General features: G+C 34.2%; 1 protein-coding gene across 1 annotated transcript in view; it reads left to right on the top strand.

Moving 5' to 3' along the window:
• The window catches only part of LOC110453805 (multiple epidermal growth factor-like domains protein 10), a 78,986-nt gene extending 61,833 nt beyond the window's left edge, over window positions 1–17,153 (top strand). The window contains exons 11-18 of the mRNA XM_021502964.1: window positions 11,712–11,804; window positions 12,393–12,485; window positions 12,923–13,018; window positions 13,261–13,356; window positions 14,788–14,880; window positions 15,881–16,033; window positions 16,430–16,497; window positions 16,552–17,153. Coding sequence (XP_021358639.1) covers window positions 11,712–11,804; window positions 12,393–12,485; window positions 12,923–13,018; window positions 13,261–13,356; window positions 14,788–14,880; window positions 15,881–16,033; window positions 16,430–16,497; window positions 16,552–16,578 — 719 coding nt within the window. The 3' untranslated portion in view covers window positions 16,579–17,153. The remainder of the gene's footprint in view (window positions 1–11,711; window positions 11,805–12,392; window positions 12,486–12,922; window positions 13,019–13,260; window positions 13,357–14,787; window positions 14,881–15,880; window positions 16,034–16,429; window positions 16,498–16,551) is intronic.
• The last annotated feature ends 786 nt before the right edge of the window (window positions 17,154–17,939 follow it).

Genomic DNA, 17,939 nt, shown 5'->3' with positions numbered 1-17,939 from the left:
CAAGTGTGTTACAATGGGGGCAGAAGATCTATTTTGGTCTGTTCAAAGTCCCCGAAGTAGTAGACATGAAAGAAAATCCCCGATTCTTCAGGGGGCCAACTTTTAGCAACCCCCCCCCCCCCTCCATCATGTACATTGTACGTAAATTATGGTTTGACAGATTTTGACAGATTCGATGACTCAAGTAGAAAATTGTTTGAATCATGTAATCTTGAAAAAGAAAGTGAAGGAACATAACTCTTTATGTAGACTCCAATTTAAGTAACTTGTGCTGATCTGACAGATCTGTCAATTCAAAATCTATCTGTACACCAAATTCAAGAAGAATTACACATTAATATATGTAAGCATGTCTGAAATTGTCCGACATTGTCAGTATGGTAAGTTTTAAGCAAAACTTCAAAACTATCTAGAATTTCTGGATATTGTTTACCAAACACACAGGAAGAAATTCTAAATTTTAAAGAAAGTGGTAGCTTTGGGAGCACCCTATATATGTTATAAACATAAAAATATTGGTACCTTGCAAAACAATCAGCAAATTTCGCAAATTCACCAATTCTCAAAGGAAGAAAATCAATCATAACTGCACCTAGTACATATCAAGTGTTCCTAGTTTAAAACAGAGAGTATGAGTATTACTTGAAACAAATTTTAAATTATTTAAGAAATAATTCTCAGAGACACCATCTAAATAAAAATTAATTGATTGATATAACATTGGAGATGCAAAAAAAATCCTCCCCACACGGAAAGTAAAACAAACATTACAGTAAAATGTTTAAACCTGGCCTGCATGGTGTATAGTTTCACCTTTTGGCCTAGCTATTGTAACTTTCAGCTTTCTTGGCGAATTTTGTACATTTTTAAATATCTCCCATTCTCATCAGATGTATATGAAGTGTATAACAAATGGAAAAATAAAAATATGAATGATAAACTGCCAGAATAAGATGTATAGGAAAGCAAACAAAGGGGCACAACTCTTTGAGTTCGTGAACATCAAGCTCTCACTTTCTTCTATTTTTAGGATGCTTCTACACCAAAGTCAAATAACTTTGGCTACTTCAACTTCTGACAGGTCAATGACCCTTGATGAGACTTATTGTCAAAAGTCAGACCAAAAGATACTGCAGTACAATTTTATGTCAACTTATGTATTAGTGGATTTGAACACCACTGTAAATATGAATGTTGAACAGAAATATTTTAACATTTAAGCGAAAATCTATTTTTGTTTACAATCCTTTTAATAACAGATTTAGGGAATGAAGAGTTTAAATGTTGTTTGTTGATGTTTAGTGGATCGAAGAGATACATGCACAACATTTTTTTCTAAACACAGTAATCTAAAAGATATGATTAAGGTTTCAGACTCTTTTCGATTATCAGCATCTTGTGAGGAAACTCCATGTATTGTTCATGTATTGTAGCAGAAAAATGTCAACAAATAATATGAAATGTAGTGCAGTTGATATAGAAAGTTCAATTCCTTCTATACATTTGTAGTAAAGTTGTCAAAGAATCAGATATTTGGCAGACCTTTCTTATATATATATGACTTAAAAGTGGTTGCAAGGATTTATAAAACCCAAAAAACAAACCGATTCCTATCCCTTATACAGAGAACAGTGTGGAAATATAGATGAACTGAAGTATTGAAAATAACATCAGGTAATTCGGGTAAAATGGACTTCCATCATGATTTTACATAATCATAATGTGTTTATACAGCCTCCCTTAAGAAAAACACATTCCATACATGTTTTAAGCCTGTTTTTGTTGTCATTATCTGTCCAGCCTGTAACATCTCATCTTTGCTAGCCAAGCGTTCATTTTGTATTCACATATTCATGTAATCAACCTTAGAGGATTTAGCCTTGTTCTCCAAGCTTTCAAATTATTGAATCTGACACAGGGACTTGGCATGAATTACCATCCTATTGTCCACATATTTTCTTTATATCATACATTATATAATACACATATGTGAACTGAGGGTTAGAAATTAATACCAAGTCCCTGTGCATGTAAATAATAATGGCGGCGCCCAGTAACAAGTTGCCTTGTCGACTATGTCATGATTTATGTAAAACAACAAAGGAGGACAATACTTATAGAAACATTTACTGTATATGATCAGTTGGTAGAGATAACTGGCCATATTCTAACTGTAAATGATAACCAAGTGAAATACATAGGTGACCAGTGCTGGAATAACCTTGGAAGTTTAAAGTTTTGATAGTAAAGTGCCTATGCAAGGTGGCAGGGGAGGGAAATTAAGCACAAAGCTAAATCTGCCATGGTTGAATAGTACAAATTTAAATTATGAACCCTTGGCTATTGAAGATGGTGAGATAACGAGGTTCGATCGTAAAATAAGATGTGTCTTCAGCAGTATGCTCCAGTGAAATTACACTATAAAGTCAGCATCAGTCCTGTGCTATCACAAGGAGACAAACATGAACATACCGCAGACTCCAAAAACACAAATTAATTATGCACAAACTTAACACACGCATGCATCTAGCAAATGGGGGAGGCCGTCCTCAAATGACAATGTATAGCTGTTGATAGGACGTACATTAAACAATCCTTAATCACCCCTGAAGTTTATGTTGACATAAAGATCTTATTTATTTGGATAATTTCATGGAAATGATGACTTGTTATTTTAAACAAATGATTTGCTAATTTCAGCTTGCATGCACTGTATGAATGTTATTTTAATAACATTGTACCCATATGAATCAATGATTGTCGTGAAGTGGTGCTTTATTTGAATTTAATACATTTGATGCTCTATTACCTGACCTGGAACGCATTTGTAGCCATACCGAGACAATTACAATATTGTGGTATAACTGTATATATATTGTGTACATAGTTTAAGCGTCTGGGCGAAGCAGACAACGTTTGATCAAAATCTCTAAACTAGAACATTTTTTTTCAAAATAAATGTGTTTTAACATTTGAAAGAAAAAGTTTGAAGGGGAAAAAATCAATTTGTTCTTTTATTAATTAATGAAAGTGATACAAAAAAGAAATATAGTAAATAACTGATAGTAAATTTAACAAAAACCTCATCCTTAGAGAGTATATTCTTGGCATGATCGTTTAGAAGCTTTGCAATACTTCAAAATCTTTCAAACACGCATCAGCTCGAGATTAGGCCCCTGTTTACAAAATGGCGACTGGAAGTAGCAAGGCGGATTAAATTGGAACTTCAATTGTGAATATTTCGGCAAGTAAACATGGTTCACAAAGCCCATGTGGTCTGTTCATCTAATTTAGTCAAGATGTACTCAGATCATTCGTTGTTTAGTCGCTAGGGTCATTCACCAAAAAAATAGTATTATTATATAAACTTATTGTAATTATCCACGAATGTTTAATATAGATTTTGTATGTTAAGTTGTGCACAAAAATAGTCTGGACAAATATTATAAATCACAGCAATATATGTCTTTTATCAAACTCGAATTTTAGACGATTGCGCTGCTGGATATCATACCGTTGGTGGAAGTTGCATTCCTTGTCCGGCTAATTGTGAGGGAAGTAAATGTGACAGTATTTCTGGAGCTTGTTTAGGTAAGATATGATGTCTAAGTGCTTTTTACCCTAATATACTCTATTTTCATGATTATTATTACTTCATCTCATTGACAAATAGTTAAATTATTTGCGTTATTATTACTATTGGTAATGAGAAAGGCAAATAGCAACAAAAGATGTAATAACTCCTTGTTTTTATCGTCATGTTACTTTAGCAGTAAAAACCTGTTTAATTCAAAGGCTCCAGAGGTCGATTCCATGTAATCTATAGTTTTTTCCCATACATGATTAATTAGCACATTGCTTTATATTTAAATTATACAATGACAAAGGTAAAACGTATAGGTAAGTTAAACTTTTGCACATAAATATAACCCCGCTTCGACGAGGTCGGATGTACATAGTGACTTCTTCGTCAATATGGAGAAAGAGATTTGAGATTTTAATCATATCTAGTATTGAGACCATCAATGGTTTAAGTGGAACTTTTGTTGTGTGGGGCAACACGTGCAATAGAGGTTACTTTTTGAAGTCATTATCTTTCATTATGGAGTGGTGTAGAAGTTGATGGTGTTTTCCCTGTGGGTGTAAAGGGCGGGGTGAAATAGGGAATTAGGTAATAAAATTGAAACCGTCAAGGCCCCCGCCATAAAACGTTAAATACCCGTGCTCGACATCTTCATACAAGTATATATATATCTTTCTAACAAAAAGTGCCCTGAGGTCCGTCTCCGCTCCAGTGCTAAGATCTCATAGGGATATCAAATAATGAAAACATTAAAGATCCCAACACTCAAGTCATATATCTACGTATTGGATATTGTGATATACATTAGGATTTTTACCTACATTTTGACGGCGTATACTAACGGTAGTATGAATGCAGTTGACAAGGAACATTTTCCATGGCACGCGTTAGCGCTCCATAAAGAATATGTTTGTTGCAAACTGCGTTTATACTATCGTATGTACCGTTAAAACGAAGGTCAATCCTTATATTAACATCATTAAAAAGGTGTTCAAAAAGTTCAAATGCTATACAAAAAAAACCCACCAGAAAATGGTAACTACGGTAGCCGTGGTTGCTTGAATAATATAGTTTCTGTGAAGCTACATCGATATGTTGGTAACTTAAGAACATACCAAGTGAACAATTCCTGTTTTCGTCTGGTTTTTTTTTAACCAAGTACGGCGTATACAGTAGTATGAACGCAGTTGGCAACGAACACATTCTATGGTGCGTGTTGAATTTTTTAATTAGGTAATATTAGTGGCACTTCGAACATATTTATTCATTTATAACGGTCGTTTTGTACACGCATTGACACACTGCTCTGATAGTGACGCGGTCGAATGTCGCAAAAAGAAGTCGCCATTGTTTACTTTACCGTCAAAGAATGTTGAATGTGCATCCATGGAAAAAAGTTTGCTAACATCCTTTTGTTGTATAATCAGATAATTGTTGTATGTATCCCAAATATGTTCCATGTTTCTAGATGTTAAAGGAATAAAACAATGGCTGACATCGAACAGTTATCTTGCTGAAGCGTGAACAGCGCCATGTTTGAAACAGGTATCAATCCACTGAGCCCTTTTTTGATCGCGTATACACTTATCTATTACAACGTTACACAAAAGCGGTGTGTGGACGATGTGCGTTCATGTACGATACAAAGGTGTGCAGTAACAGCTCACACAACTCAGCGCTAGTTATCTAACATTTATTTCATAGGTATCGTCGTTTATAGATATATTATAACGACATGGGTATGCGATATAAACAATAAATACGATATTGAACGTTAACTCTTTTATTTTTTTATTTTAATCATGTTGCCATATTCCAGCTCTATTTATATGCTTAATCATTTATTTAACAGTCATAGACATGAATATTACCGACGTTGTTTTGAAGAACTTAATAAGCAAATACTACATACATTAGTCATATATAGTCATATACACAAATTAGCCTCTACTAGCCAACGGGAACATTCTTCTTGGATAGTCAACCGTGCTAATCCTGAGTCAGACACAATCAACACAGGTAATGTCAAGTCGTGCATGGATAACTTTCAAATCAAAGATAAATTCTTCATATAATTGCTTATCAACACCATTTAGTTCACATCGTTCTGGTATTTCATCTGAGAACAAACAAATCATTTATTGTTTAAAGTCATTGGAATAAGGTATAACATGTATTGCAGAATTTGATAAAGTGCAAAATATACTGATCGGAAATTGACGTAAACGCGTATCGCACAACGGGTCGATCGATTGTTTACTTGTACTATTGTGCGCAAGAGTTGAGGACGGAATTGTTTGCGCGATGATGCTTCTGGAATAGTCTCAGTGGTCTAGCTTTACTCCTGTTGTCTTATTCTCTAGTTATTGACATCGAAACAAGTTAGATCCCTGCCATATTAGCAAAAATATAATGGTTTAGCAGAAAAAGACAATGACGTTTATGCTACCATGACTAGCTCGATGGTTTTCCCCCACTTATCGGTTCAACCTAGGTCATAACAAAAAAATGTTGAGATCCCCATCCAATAACCATTTATAATATCAGGATCGGCCTCTGGGCCAAGTCTCGTCTCCGGGGACGTGCCATAACATGAAAACAGTTGCGTTTACCAACCTATAGCCGTATATACTCTTCTTTGCTCATGAAGATACCAACACACTCATACTATTAGGATTGGTCCATTCGTTTATGCAACACCTGCTGGTGTTTGATTCATAGTCATAAAATGGGATTTTTTAAGATCCCCAACCTATAGCCATTTGTGTAAGGAAACGAACACATATATGATCCCAAAAGTAGCTTTGGGGTCACGCCCTTTCCCCCTGTGTACATATTCCCCAGACTGTAAGCAAAGAGTTACATATGAAGAATGCAATTAGCTACTGGGAATGGCTCCGGGATCTGACCTTGTCCACGGGTCACATCATGGAAACTGTTGCGGTAGATAATACATTGCTAGGTATGACGACATAAATGATTATATTCCCACAGTGTTTTACCCACACCTGCCAATTGCTTGTATTTCATTGTATTGTAAAGTGTTATTGTTCTAAAGTTTTACAGTTTGAAATATAAAAAAGGGAAGATTAGTTAAAGGTGCTGAGCGTCTTGTTAAGTTATGAGAACAACGTGTTGTGTAAATTCACATCATGTGTGGATATACATTGCATTTCTGATAAATCAGTATCAAACCAATTAGTTTTTAGTTTCAACGCAATATTTTAGCCATTTTAGACCAACAGTGCTCAAATGTCTTATGCGGATATTGACATGTGCTATATAATTAAATACATTTATGTTAATATTCAACATCTTGCCTTGTTTATTACGGCACGAAGTTTTACTTGGGTCAACAGTTTGTCCGCCTTCTTAACAAGGTTATATGATATTCGACTAGGTCAAAATACCAATATCAATGAAATTATAAAAAGTACGCAGTTTCCTGGGAAGTGCATTGACCAGTATTTGTCTTAAAGTCAATCCCAACGTCAAAAATACAAACTATTTATATGTTAATATTTACGATAAACGTTGCCTGCTCACTTTCTTTTGACGGCTTCCTGTAAAAGTGACGAAAGTAATACTAAGATGCAATTATATGTGTGAAGAATTTGTTGTTTTTTCGATATATTTAGCATTTTTATTGTTCCCAAGTAGTATTGAAGGGATTTCAACTGTTTAATTAAAACTAACCGTATACAACCTATTAGATACAGACACTTTTTTTTTTTTTTTGTTGTGCACCTACCTAGTACACTTGTACTTTACAGACGGTTCCCTAACGGGATTTTCAGGCACTTGTTTTTTTTTAAATAATCAACATGATAATACATTTATGGTGATACATATCGACTTAATGAAAGTCGTGAGATTCAATTGTTTCATGTTGTTTTGTTTTCTTTCTTTTCAGAATGTAATGATGGATTCTATGGAAGTTCCTGTAGCCAGACTTGCCCTGTCAACTGTAACGTCTGTAACAAGGACAATGGTCTTTGCATAGGCAAGACAAACTTACAATATGCTTGCACTGATATATGATAGAAATACACTGCAATGGACTTTAACAATCCATAATTTGTAACTGATTCAATCAAGGGCTTAACTTATGTGACATTATTCCAATCTAACAGTTGTGAGACCGTACAATGCACCAACAGACAGCGTGAGCACACCGTCCGCACACCGTCCGCACACGGTGCTCATAGTCGTACAATGTATGATTCAGCAATCGATCACCCCGCTGTGTGTTTATGTCCTCAAAGAGGTGCAATTAAGTACAATAATGGTCTTGATCAACTTTACTTTACGCGATGAAAAATTCCGGAAGATCGAAATAAGGTATATTATATATATGTAATTGCTGGTTAGTATATTTTGCATTATGTCCTATTTTTCCAAAGCGTGTTGCATCCATTTGCAGTATTACAATGTAAAAATGTCAAGAAGGGGGTCTGACTCTCATGTAACAGAACAGGCAAATAACACATGGATGAGAGACTGGTAAGTTTGCCTGGCCCACACCGGAGACAGAGAGTGATATACTGTTTGACTGGATATAATATGTTTGTTAATAGCGTTTGAGACGATCTAAAGTTGTTCTGGGTTGGACACCGGTGGCATTTTTATCTCACTTGGCCCGAAAGTTTGCGAAAAGAAATGACCTTGACCCATATTCAAGGTCATGGGGGTCAAATTTGTTAAAACCTTTAAACGACTTCTTCTGATTTACTGAAAGGCCCTGAAGCTTTCTATGTGACAGATATGTTACTAGGATAATGTCTGACGAAGTTTGCGAAAAGAAATGACCTTGACCTGTATTCAAGGTAACAGGGGTTAAATATGTTCAAAATCTTTAAAGGTCTTCTTCTGAATAACCAATAGGCCAAGAATGCTGATATTTGGCCATTAGCATGCCTTAATGAAGGGCTACAAAATTGTTAAAATAAATTACCTTGATAGTTATATTCAAGGTCACGGGGTCAAATTTGTTTAAAATCTTTAAACAACTTCTTCTGAATAACTAATAGGCCAAGAATGATGATAGTTGGCCAGTTGCATGCTGAGATGAACGTCAAGGTCACATGGGTCAAATGTTTTAAAATCTTTTAACAGTTTCTTTTGAATGACTTATAGTCATAAATACTGATATGTTGTCTGTAGCTTTATTTTAGATTTTATGGTTACAAGTTTGAGATCAATACCAGGTGAGCGATGCAGGCCCATTGGGCCACTGTTTACATCTGAGAAAATAACTTTAGTCTTCCTGGTGTCGAAAAATCCCCAGGTATGTGTACATGCTGGTGGCAGATATGTTTACTTCTGTATGTGTATGGGACCGTGCCGAACTGTGTATTAACACTTGTCGATTAATGTCAATTTTTAATCATCATGAAAACACAATGTTTGAACTATAAACCCACCAGCTAAAATATTGTAGCATGCCTTATAATCAAGATTAATATATAATTTTTTGAAACTAAATCGTATTTATCGTTAAAGCAATTCTCCTATTTATATCAACCGTAATTATTATCACACACCGATCGTCTGCGGACGCAAGGTGGTATCGCCCAGTATGTTATCGTTCGTACATAGTAAGCACATCAGGCATCGTGCAACGTAATGTTAACCCACATCTGTACAAAATCGTAGGTCAAAGACTGACGACCCAATGTCACTCAGTACAGTAACAGGTAATACAATTTTATTGTTGCAACTCATTAGTTTGATGTTTTGTTATTTATTTCATGATACGTAGTTTACATGCATTCCGTCCGGGTCCTCAGTATATATAGCCTCTCCACCGCTACAGCTAGGTTCTAATGTGTCCGCGTAAACAATAAAGTTCTTGCTAATGACAATAGAAAAAACCCATAGATTATATTACTAGTATAGAGATATATACTCCAAAAGTTAGTAAAATAACACTTAATTGTCGCATTGAATAACAAATTGGTTATTTCTAGTGTACACTTTACCGGACAGATAAATGCATTTCAGTTTGAAATTTGGTGCCAATTATCGCATACAGTTGTTTTACATGATGACAAACTCTAACAACCTAGCACGGGTTATAACATGGTCAATCCTTTCTGAGGAGCAAAAAAATTCAAATGCCAGAAAGGAATTATATATGTTTTACATTGTTCGTTCATTGTGTCTGTTGCTGCTCTGTTGGGTATTATTTTCGGCGAACAGCGGTATCTTCAGTGTATTTTTGACTGTATAACACGAAATATTCGTGGGTATTATCCTACGTGGTTTGAAGCTATTTAGATCGTTTCGTGGTACACACTTTCGTGGACATCCTATATTAACAGTAGACACGTGCATCAATCAAATTCGTTGTAGTTATTTTTCTGGCTCAAAAGCAGCGTACAGTGTTGTGATGAAGGATAAACAGTTTTACACTACTAATAACGTACAGTATATGTTTTCATTTCAAAGAGTTTATCAATGATATAATGCTAAGGTAGCAGTGTAGAGTAGCGTACGATGGCCATGGGTGATATTTTTATACAATGAATAACCCCTGTAATATTACATGTATCAAAATTTAAAAAAAAAAAATCACCACTAAAATTGGCATATACATGATGAAGTGGACTATGTGGACTTCATAATTTTTCAAAACAGAAATTCGAATTTGGTTTGAAACTACAGTTTTGGGCATTTACAAATCTGTGTCTACACAACAAAAGCTAGCTTTTCATGCAGTCTATTTTTGTACTCAGCACATATGTAAATATTGTGAATAATCCACCTGAATGACCTATACTTAAATGTGAGTATTTCTGTTACCGAGTAGGCGATATTTAATTTCAGACAGGTTATAAGAAAATAGTGACCTTTTGCGGGGGTCAAATTTTAGGTTAAAAATCATGTTTTTTTGCATATTTTGGTGTTTATTGATGTGGTAACCATGGTTTTCACAAGTCCCAAGTCTGGGGAAAACAGTTTTCTTCTAAACAAAATGATATCAAAATATAGTTTATAAATATGTATATATATGCAGATGTGCTGTGCAGGTTGAATTCACTATCCATGTTTATCTGAGATATGCCTTTTTTTAGGATCAAGCCATTTCTACTGTACACTGCTACCTAAAGTGATTACTTTATTGATGAAATTTCATCAGATTATAACAGAGTAAGAGAGTTGAGGGGCTACTTCTCTACAGTTAACTGAAAAAGGGAGAAAATAACGATAAGAAATCGTTCAGGCTTATACTAAAACTCTGCCATTTATTAGTCTTTTTTTGAAATAATATATATGATAATACATTATTCGTGATAAATATCGGCTGACTGAAAGTCGTGATATTAAATTCTTTTACATAGTTTATACCTTCTTTATTTTCAGAATGTAATGATGGTTTATATGGCAGTTTCTGTAGCCAGTCTTGCCCTGCTAACTGTAAACACAACGTTTGTACCAAGGACAATGGTCATTGCAACGGTAAAACTGTATGGGTATGGGACCTTGCCGAACTGTGTATTAACACTTGTCGATTAATGTCCAATTTTAATAAACATGATATTTATAATCAACCTTCAGAAAGCCAAGGGGGTACTTACAAGGTTAAAATGATATCTAATGTACTGGGTCGGAAGACAAAACTTTACAATATAATGGTTTACGATCAAAGTCTTTCCAGCAGCGCACACTTATGTGATGAAGGGTTAACCATGTTACACAACTTATAACGTATATGTTTCCATTTCAAAGAGGTTATCAGTGATATATTGCTGAAGAGATTACTATATATTAGAAATGTCATCAGGTTATAACAGAGTAACAGAGATGAAGTGCTACTTGTCTACAGTTAAGTGATCAACACTACCATTTATTAGTCTGTTTTTGAAATAATCAAATGATAACACATTTTTCGTGATGAATATCGGCAAAGTATTACATGGTTTGCATGGTTTGGCAGAACATTGAACTCCACCTCTGTATATTTAAATCCCTTCACAGCTCATTTGTCCTACTTACATAATCTAGACAATAGATTACCAAGCTGCAACGTAACGATGACTGCAGGTGTCGTTATAGATATTCAAACGCAGTTTGAGTATACTTTTCAATATATACATGTTCTGTTAAAACATTTCTCATATTTCAGACTGTAACGACGGATACTACGGACCAGCCTGTACACCATGTCCTAATGGCTGCAGCACTAAAACTTGTGACAAAACGTCAGGACATTGTTTTCGTAAGTAGTATTTATTATCAACTTTCAGAAAGCCAAGGAGATGCCTACAATGTTAAAATGATATTTGACTCACTAGGTCGGAAGATAAAACTTTACAATATTGTGATTCACAATCGATGCCTATCCAGCTGCGTACAGTGATATGATGAAGGATTGAACATTTTACACTACTAATAACGTATATGTTTCCATTTCAAATGAGTGTAACAATAATATATTGCTGAAGTGATTACTATATATCAGAAATGTCATCAGATTATAACAGAGTAACAGAGTTGAAGTGTTACTTGTCTACAGTTAAGTGATCAACACTACCATTTATTAGTCTGTTTTTGAAATAATCAAATGATAACACATTTTTCGTGATAAATATCGGCAAAGTATTACATGGTTTGGCAGAACATTGGACTCCACCTCTGTATATTTAAATCCCTTCACAGCTCATTTGTCCTACTTACATAATCTAGACAATAGATTACCAAGCTGCAACGGAACGATGACTGCAGGTGTCGTTATAGATGTTCAAACGCAGTTTGAGTATACTTTTCAATATAAACATGTTCTGTTAAAACATTTCTCATATTTCAGACTGTAACGACGGATACTATGGACCAGCCTGTACACCATGTCCTAGTGGCTGTAGCACTAACACTTGTGACAAAACGTCAGGACATTGTGTTCGTAAGTAGTATTTATTATCAACTTTCAGGAAGCCAAGGAGATGCTTAAAATGTTAAAATGATATTTGACTCAGTGGGTCGGAAGATAAAACTTTACAATATAGTGATTCACGATCGATGCCTATCCAGCTGCGTACAGTGATATGATGAAGGATTGAATATTTTACACTACCAATAACGTATATGTTTCCATTTCAAATGAGTTTATCAATAATATATTGCTGAAGTGATTACTATATATCAGAAATGTCATCAGATTATAACAGAGTAACAGAGTTGAAGTGTTACTTGTCTACAGTTAAATGATCAACACTACCATTTATTAGTCTGTTTTTGAAATAATAAACATGATAACACATTGTTCGTGACAAATATCGGCTAAATGAAAGTCGTGTAATCAAGTTGTTTCATGTTGTTTTGTTTTCTTTCTATATTCAGAATGTGATACTGGATTCTATGGCAGTTTTTGTCGCAAACCTTGCTCTGTTAACTGTAAAAACAACGTCTGTAACAAGGACAATGGTCTTTGCATAGGTAAGACAAATGTCATCAGATTATAACAGAGTAACAGAGTTGAGGTGCTACTTCTCTACAGTTAACGGATAAAAAGGAGAAAATAACGATCAGCAATCGTTAAGGCTGATACTACAACACTGCAATTTTAGTCTGTTTTTGAAATAATAAAAATGATAATGCATTATTCGTGATAAATATTGGCTAAATGAAAGTCGTGAGAGAAACATGTTTCACATAGTTTGTACCTTCTTTCTGTTCAGAATGTGATGATGGCTTACATGGCAGTGTCTGTCGCCAGCCTTGTCCTGCTAACTGTAAACACAACGTTTGTACCAAGGACCATGGCCATTGCAAAGGTAAAACAAACCAAACTTTCTATATGCATGCACTAATGTGTGCTAAAAATATACTGAAATGGACTTTTACCATACTTAATCTGTAACTGAGGTAGCAGTATACTGTAGAAATGGCCCGACTCTGATAAACAAGGCACATATCGAGGAAATGTAAACACAGCGGATTTACCCTACACAACACATGCATACATGTATATATATTTGTAAACTGCATTACATTTACAATACATATTAAGTACTGAGAAGTGGATAAACCTCTTTTTTCTATGTATGTCACTTGTGTGAAAACCATGGTTACCACATCAAAAATTACCAAAAAATGCCTAAAATTGCTATTTTTGACCCAAAATTTGACCCCCGCAACTAATATATATTTTCCTAAGTTCTGTCTGAAATTAAAGATTATCTACCTGGTTGCAGAATTATCTGGGTCGCAGTAAAGTTGTAAAACTTGATTTTTTGTAATTTTGCGTCGTGTGCTGTTGTCAAAATTTTACCTCCTGTAAAGCTAGCTTTTCATGTGTAGGCACCCTTTCGGATTATGGCCTAAATGTTATTCTCGAACCAATTTTTTTTTTTTTTTTACAAATGTGAAGCTCACATAGCCCACTTCATCATGCTTATACCAATTTTAGTAGTTTTATTTTTATATTTTTTTACATATCATTATACAGGGGTTAGCCATTTAACAAAAATATCACCCATGGCCACAACCCTTTACTGTGTTCTGCTACCCGAGTAAAATAGAGAAATCTCAATCGAGGGCTAAAATTCTGTGACATCATTCCAACCTTACAGTTGTGATACGTATAACGCATTTGTTTCCCTTTTACGTAGTTTATTAACGATACATTGTTGAAGTTGTAACAATGTATAAGAAATCTCATTATATTATAACAAAGTAACAGGTTTGTTGAAGTGTTATTTTTCTACAGTTAATTGATCAATAGGAAAAAAACGTAAGTTGTCAAATAACGATAAGAAATCGTTTATCCCGATACTACAACACGAAGTGTTAGACGACGACATGGTCAACTTCTATTTGTGAGTCCGTTTTGGAATTATGAATATAATAATACAAAATACAATGGCCACTGCAAATGTAGGGAAACTATGTTTGTTAAGGAATGGATAACTTACTTATTTAAATATGAAAAGTTAAGTAAAACGCAGATTTAAGTTGAGTTATATTATTTATTGTAACATAATTCACATATTCTCACTGATATTAATGATAATGCTTTCATAATATCTGAAAAACATAAAACAATGTGAAAGGAATAATAGACACAGGTACACAAGTGTACATAAAAAGACACGCCCTTCGATTAATGTCGAATTCGTACCGTATATTTGTGAGAGCCATGTGATATTTTACTGGTGATTTTTATTGGTACATCGGATGACCTAGCAATTGACCGAAATTTTCAGAATGCGACATTGGGTTCTACGGTAATTGCAACCTGCCTTGCCCTGTTCACTGTAAAAACAACGTTTGTAACAAGGACAACGGTCAGTGCACAGGTAAAAAATTACTTTTCTTCAATGATTATTATTTTGCTCGTGGAATTTTAAACGTTGATGTATAATGTAATATACAAATTGACGATGGCAAAATTATATTTATGTACAGAATTTAACATATTCACACTATGATATACATAAGAGTGTTATTATTATATCGAGACGTAGCATACAACAAAATAAAATTAATAATAGACACAGACTCGTAACTTTGCATATACGAACCACGCCCTTCAATCGATATCTCACGTAATAATTTGTCAGAGGTATTTGTTATTTTACACGTGCATATAATTGAAACATGTTGATCATTCGGTGAAACTATTTAAACAAACAAAAACTAAAATATGAATCATTTATTATTTTGTTGTTTTCTCTTTAATGACAATAATTTGTAATAATCAGTATACACATTATATTTTAATTGTGCCATTATTTGTGTTTATTAAATAACAAATACGTTCGTTTTTTTGTTTTCATAACTTTAAACTTTATTTATATTAAAACAATTATGAAACAAGTTTTTGCAATTTAGTTTAATCACTCTTGTTAGCCTGGATGTAAGCGCGCGGGGGTCTTAATGTGGGAGGAAATCGGAGTACCCAGAGAACCGAGGTCTTGCAGAAGACCCCATACCTTTCACGTCCTAACGGAAAGTCGAACTCCGGCCGCCTTGGTGAAAGACAAGTGTGCTTTCTTTCCACTGAGCTACCCGACCACCCTTTCTTACTACTTTCTTTTTCCTTCTAAAAACACACAAGTCCGCTTTACAAGCAATTCAATGTTCATTATTTCATTCCTTACAATAAATTTACATATCTATTCATGATATTTCCCTTCAAAAAAGGGAAACATAAAAATAATAAAAAAATACATAAAAAAGTATTAATAAAGGGGTAAATCTCTACACAAACATCAAAGTAATATTACAGAACATATTATGTAAAAAGAATGATTGCTTATAATATTAAATGATAAAATACTAATGAAAATATTGTAGTTGTTATAGTAATGGATAAGGATGCTGCAGTCGGGGTAGGCGTCGGATCTGGAGTAGTTGTACTGGCTCTGGTCGTCGTGATCATAGCACTGGTCAGACGTCTGACAGATATTTCGTCGTCGAGAACTGCAAATGAGCTAAATATAGACCAAGGTAAATACCGTGTTCCGGTAAAATGACAATAAGTAATGCAAAAAGCAGATATTGTTCCGTTTTGGTGTTTTGCAAATTAGAAATGTCTTTCCCGATTTAGCTGTATTGGTATTCATATATATATATATATATATGGATGTATATCACAACAGACAAAAACAAAATATGAATATTTAACATTCGAAGCAAAACATAACATCAAAGACCCATACGATGATCAAAACACGTTTAAAATGAAACAGGAAATCACGATACGTCAGTGATTATACACTTTGCCAACCTTCACCTAGCTGCAAACGGTATAAGGATATCTCAAACTCACGGCCTATAAGCGCACTAATATCATCTCAGACACAAAATCTGAAATAAATTAATATTTTGTATTGCATTTTTCAGATGATAACAACGAAGACATAGCAACTCACAACCAGGAACAAAGCATCGTGCAGATCTCCGACACAGAGGGAAATTATGAACAGATTGGACGTAGGGAGTTGGAAATTCCACATATATACGAGACTGCAAACGTTGACAGGAAAACTTAAGACGATGCACCTTGTAAACTGGACAGTTGCACCAAAATGTTCCCGTACCACTTAAAGAAGATGGCGAACATTTTCATTTTGTTTTGTTTGAATGAGTTCGGCTCATTTTTTATCAGAATATGAATATTAATAAAGTTGAACTATTAATATGAAGAGTTCACAGAGCACTGAACAATATAACAATGTTTGATAAGAGTCACTACAAGGGGCTGATTACAATCACGAGGCTTCCATGTTTATATAGACAGAGAGTAATGTGTTAAACCATATCTGTATTTTTGGGGCCAAAAGAAGTTTATTCGACGCTTTAATACAATAAGCAGGTTTTAGACTGCAGTTTTTTATAATTATTTTCGTGAAATATTTCACCATCACAATAATTAGGTTGCTCGGTATAACAAGGCTTTGGACACTTATATGCAGGGTAAGTTATATGTTGACAATTATCCAGTATCTGAGCAACTATTTTTTTGGAGTAATCGTGATTGTGATGAACCTCGAACCTGGAAACAATTGAAACAAAATATGTGCATAACATAAACCTTCAGTTATATTGAGGTATGTGTATCACTTGCTGTGCTACATGCTAAGGTTTTTAAATTTCTAAAATATGTACATAACATAAACCTTCAGGTATATTTAGGTATACCTTTTATATGGGTATCACTTGCTATGCTATATTTTATTAAGGTTTTTAAATTTCTAAGATGTGATTCAATGCGGTCTTGCAGAATCTTTATCGAATTGCGTTACGCTTATTTCAAATGTATCATCAATAGGTAAGGTAATCTGTTTTCTGACAGCTCTTGTTATGTAACATATGTATGCATACATTGTTTATATCATCATTTCCGTCGATACATTTTATTGCGTCAAATAGCCTTGAATAATCGTTGCGAGTGATTTGTTTTAATTGTTTGTATGTAAACAATATACTTTGTTTATCTCCCTAGTGCCATTTTGTGTAAATGTTTTGCTTTTTGACTTAATTGTGTAATTTTGCTTAGAACATATTTAGAACGGTATTTTGTATTATTCTCAGGTTATAAATTTCAACCATAGAGCCCACAGATAAACGTTTTACATCAAATATCAAATTTGCCTCCCTAATTATAAATGCAATGTTGGAAGGATGTAATTTGTTAGTTCCAACATTTTACACTGGGGTGCTATTTGTCATTCCTTATATGTTAAAATATATCGGTCGAGATGATTTTTAAGTTTTGGTGAGCTGTACCTATATATTTGTGTATCAAGTGGTATTTTATAGCTGATATATACAGTGAATTAAAATAATATCAATTATATAACTGGGGAAATACGTTAAGGATGATCAAACCGCTTCCAAACAACAGTAAATA

Source organism: Mizuhopecten yessoensis, unplaced genomic scaffold, assembly GCF_002113885.1.
Source record: "Mizuhopecten yessoensis strain PY_sf001 unplaced genomic scaffold, ASM211388v2 scaffold7513, whole genome shotgun sequence".
NCBI lineage: Eukaryota > Metazoa > Mollusca > Bivalvia > Pectinida > Pectinidae > Mizuhopecten > Mizuhopecten yessoensis.
Note: the sequence above shows the minus strand (reverse complement) of the source record. Positions and strands in the feature narration are given on the sequence as shown.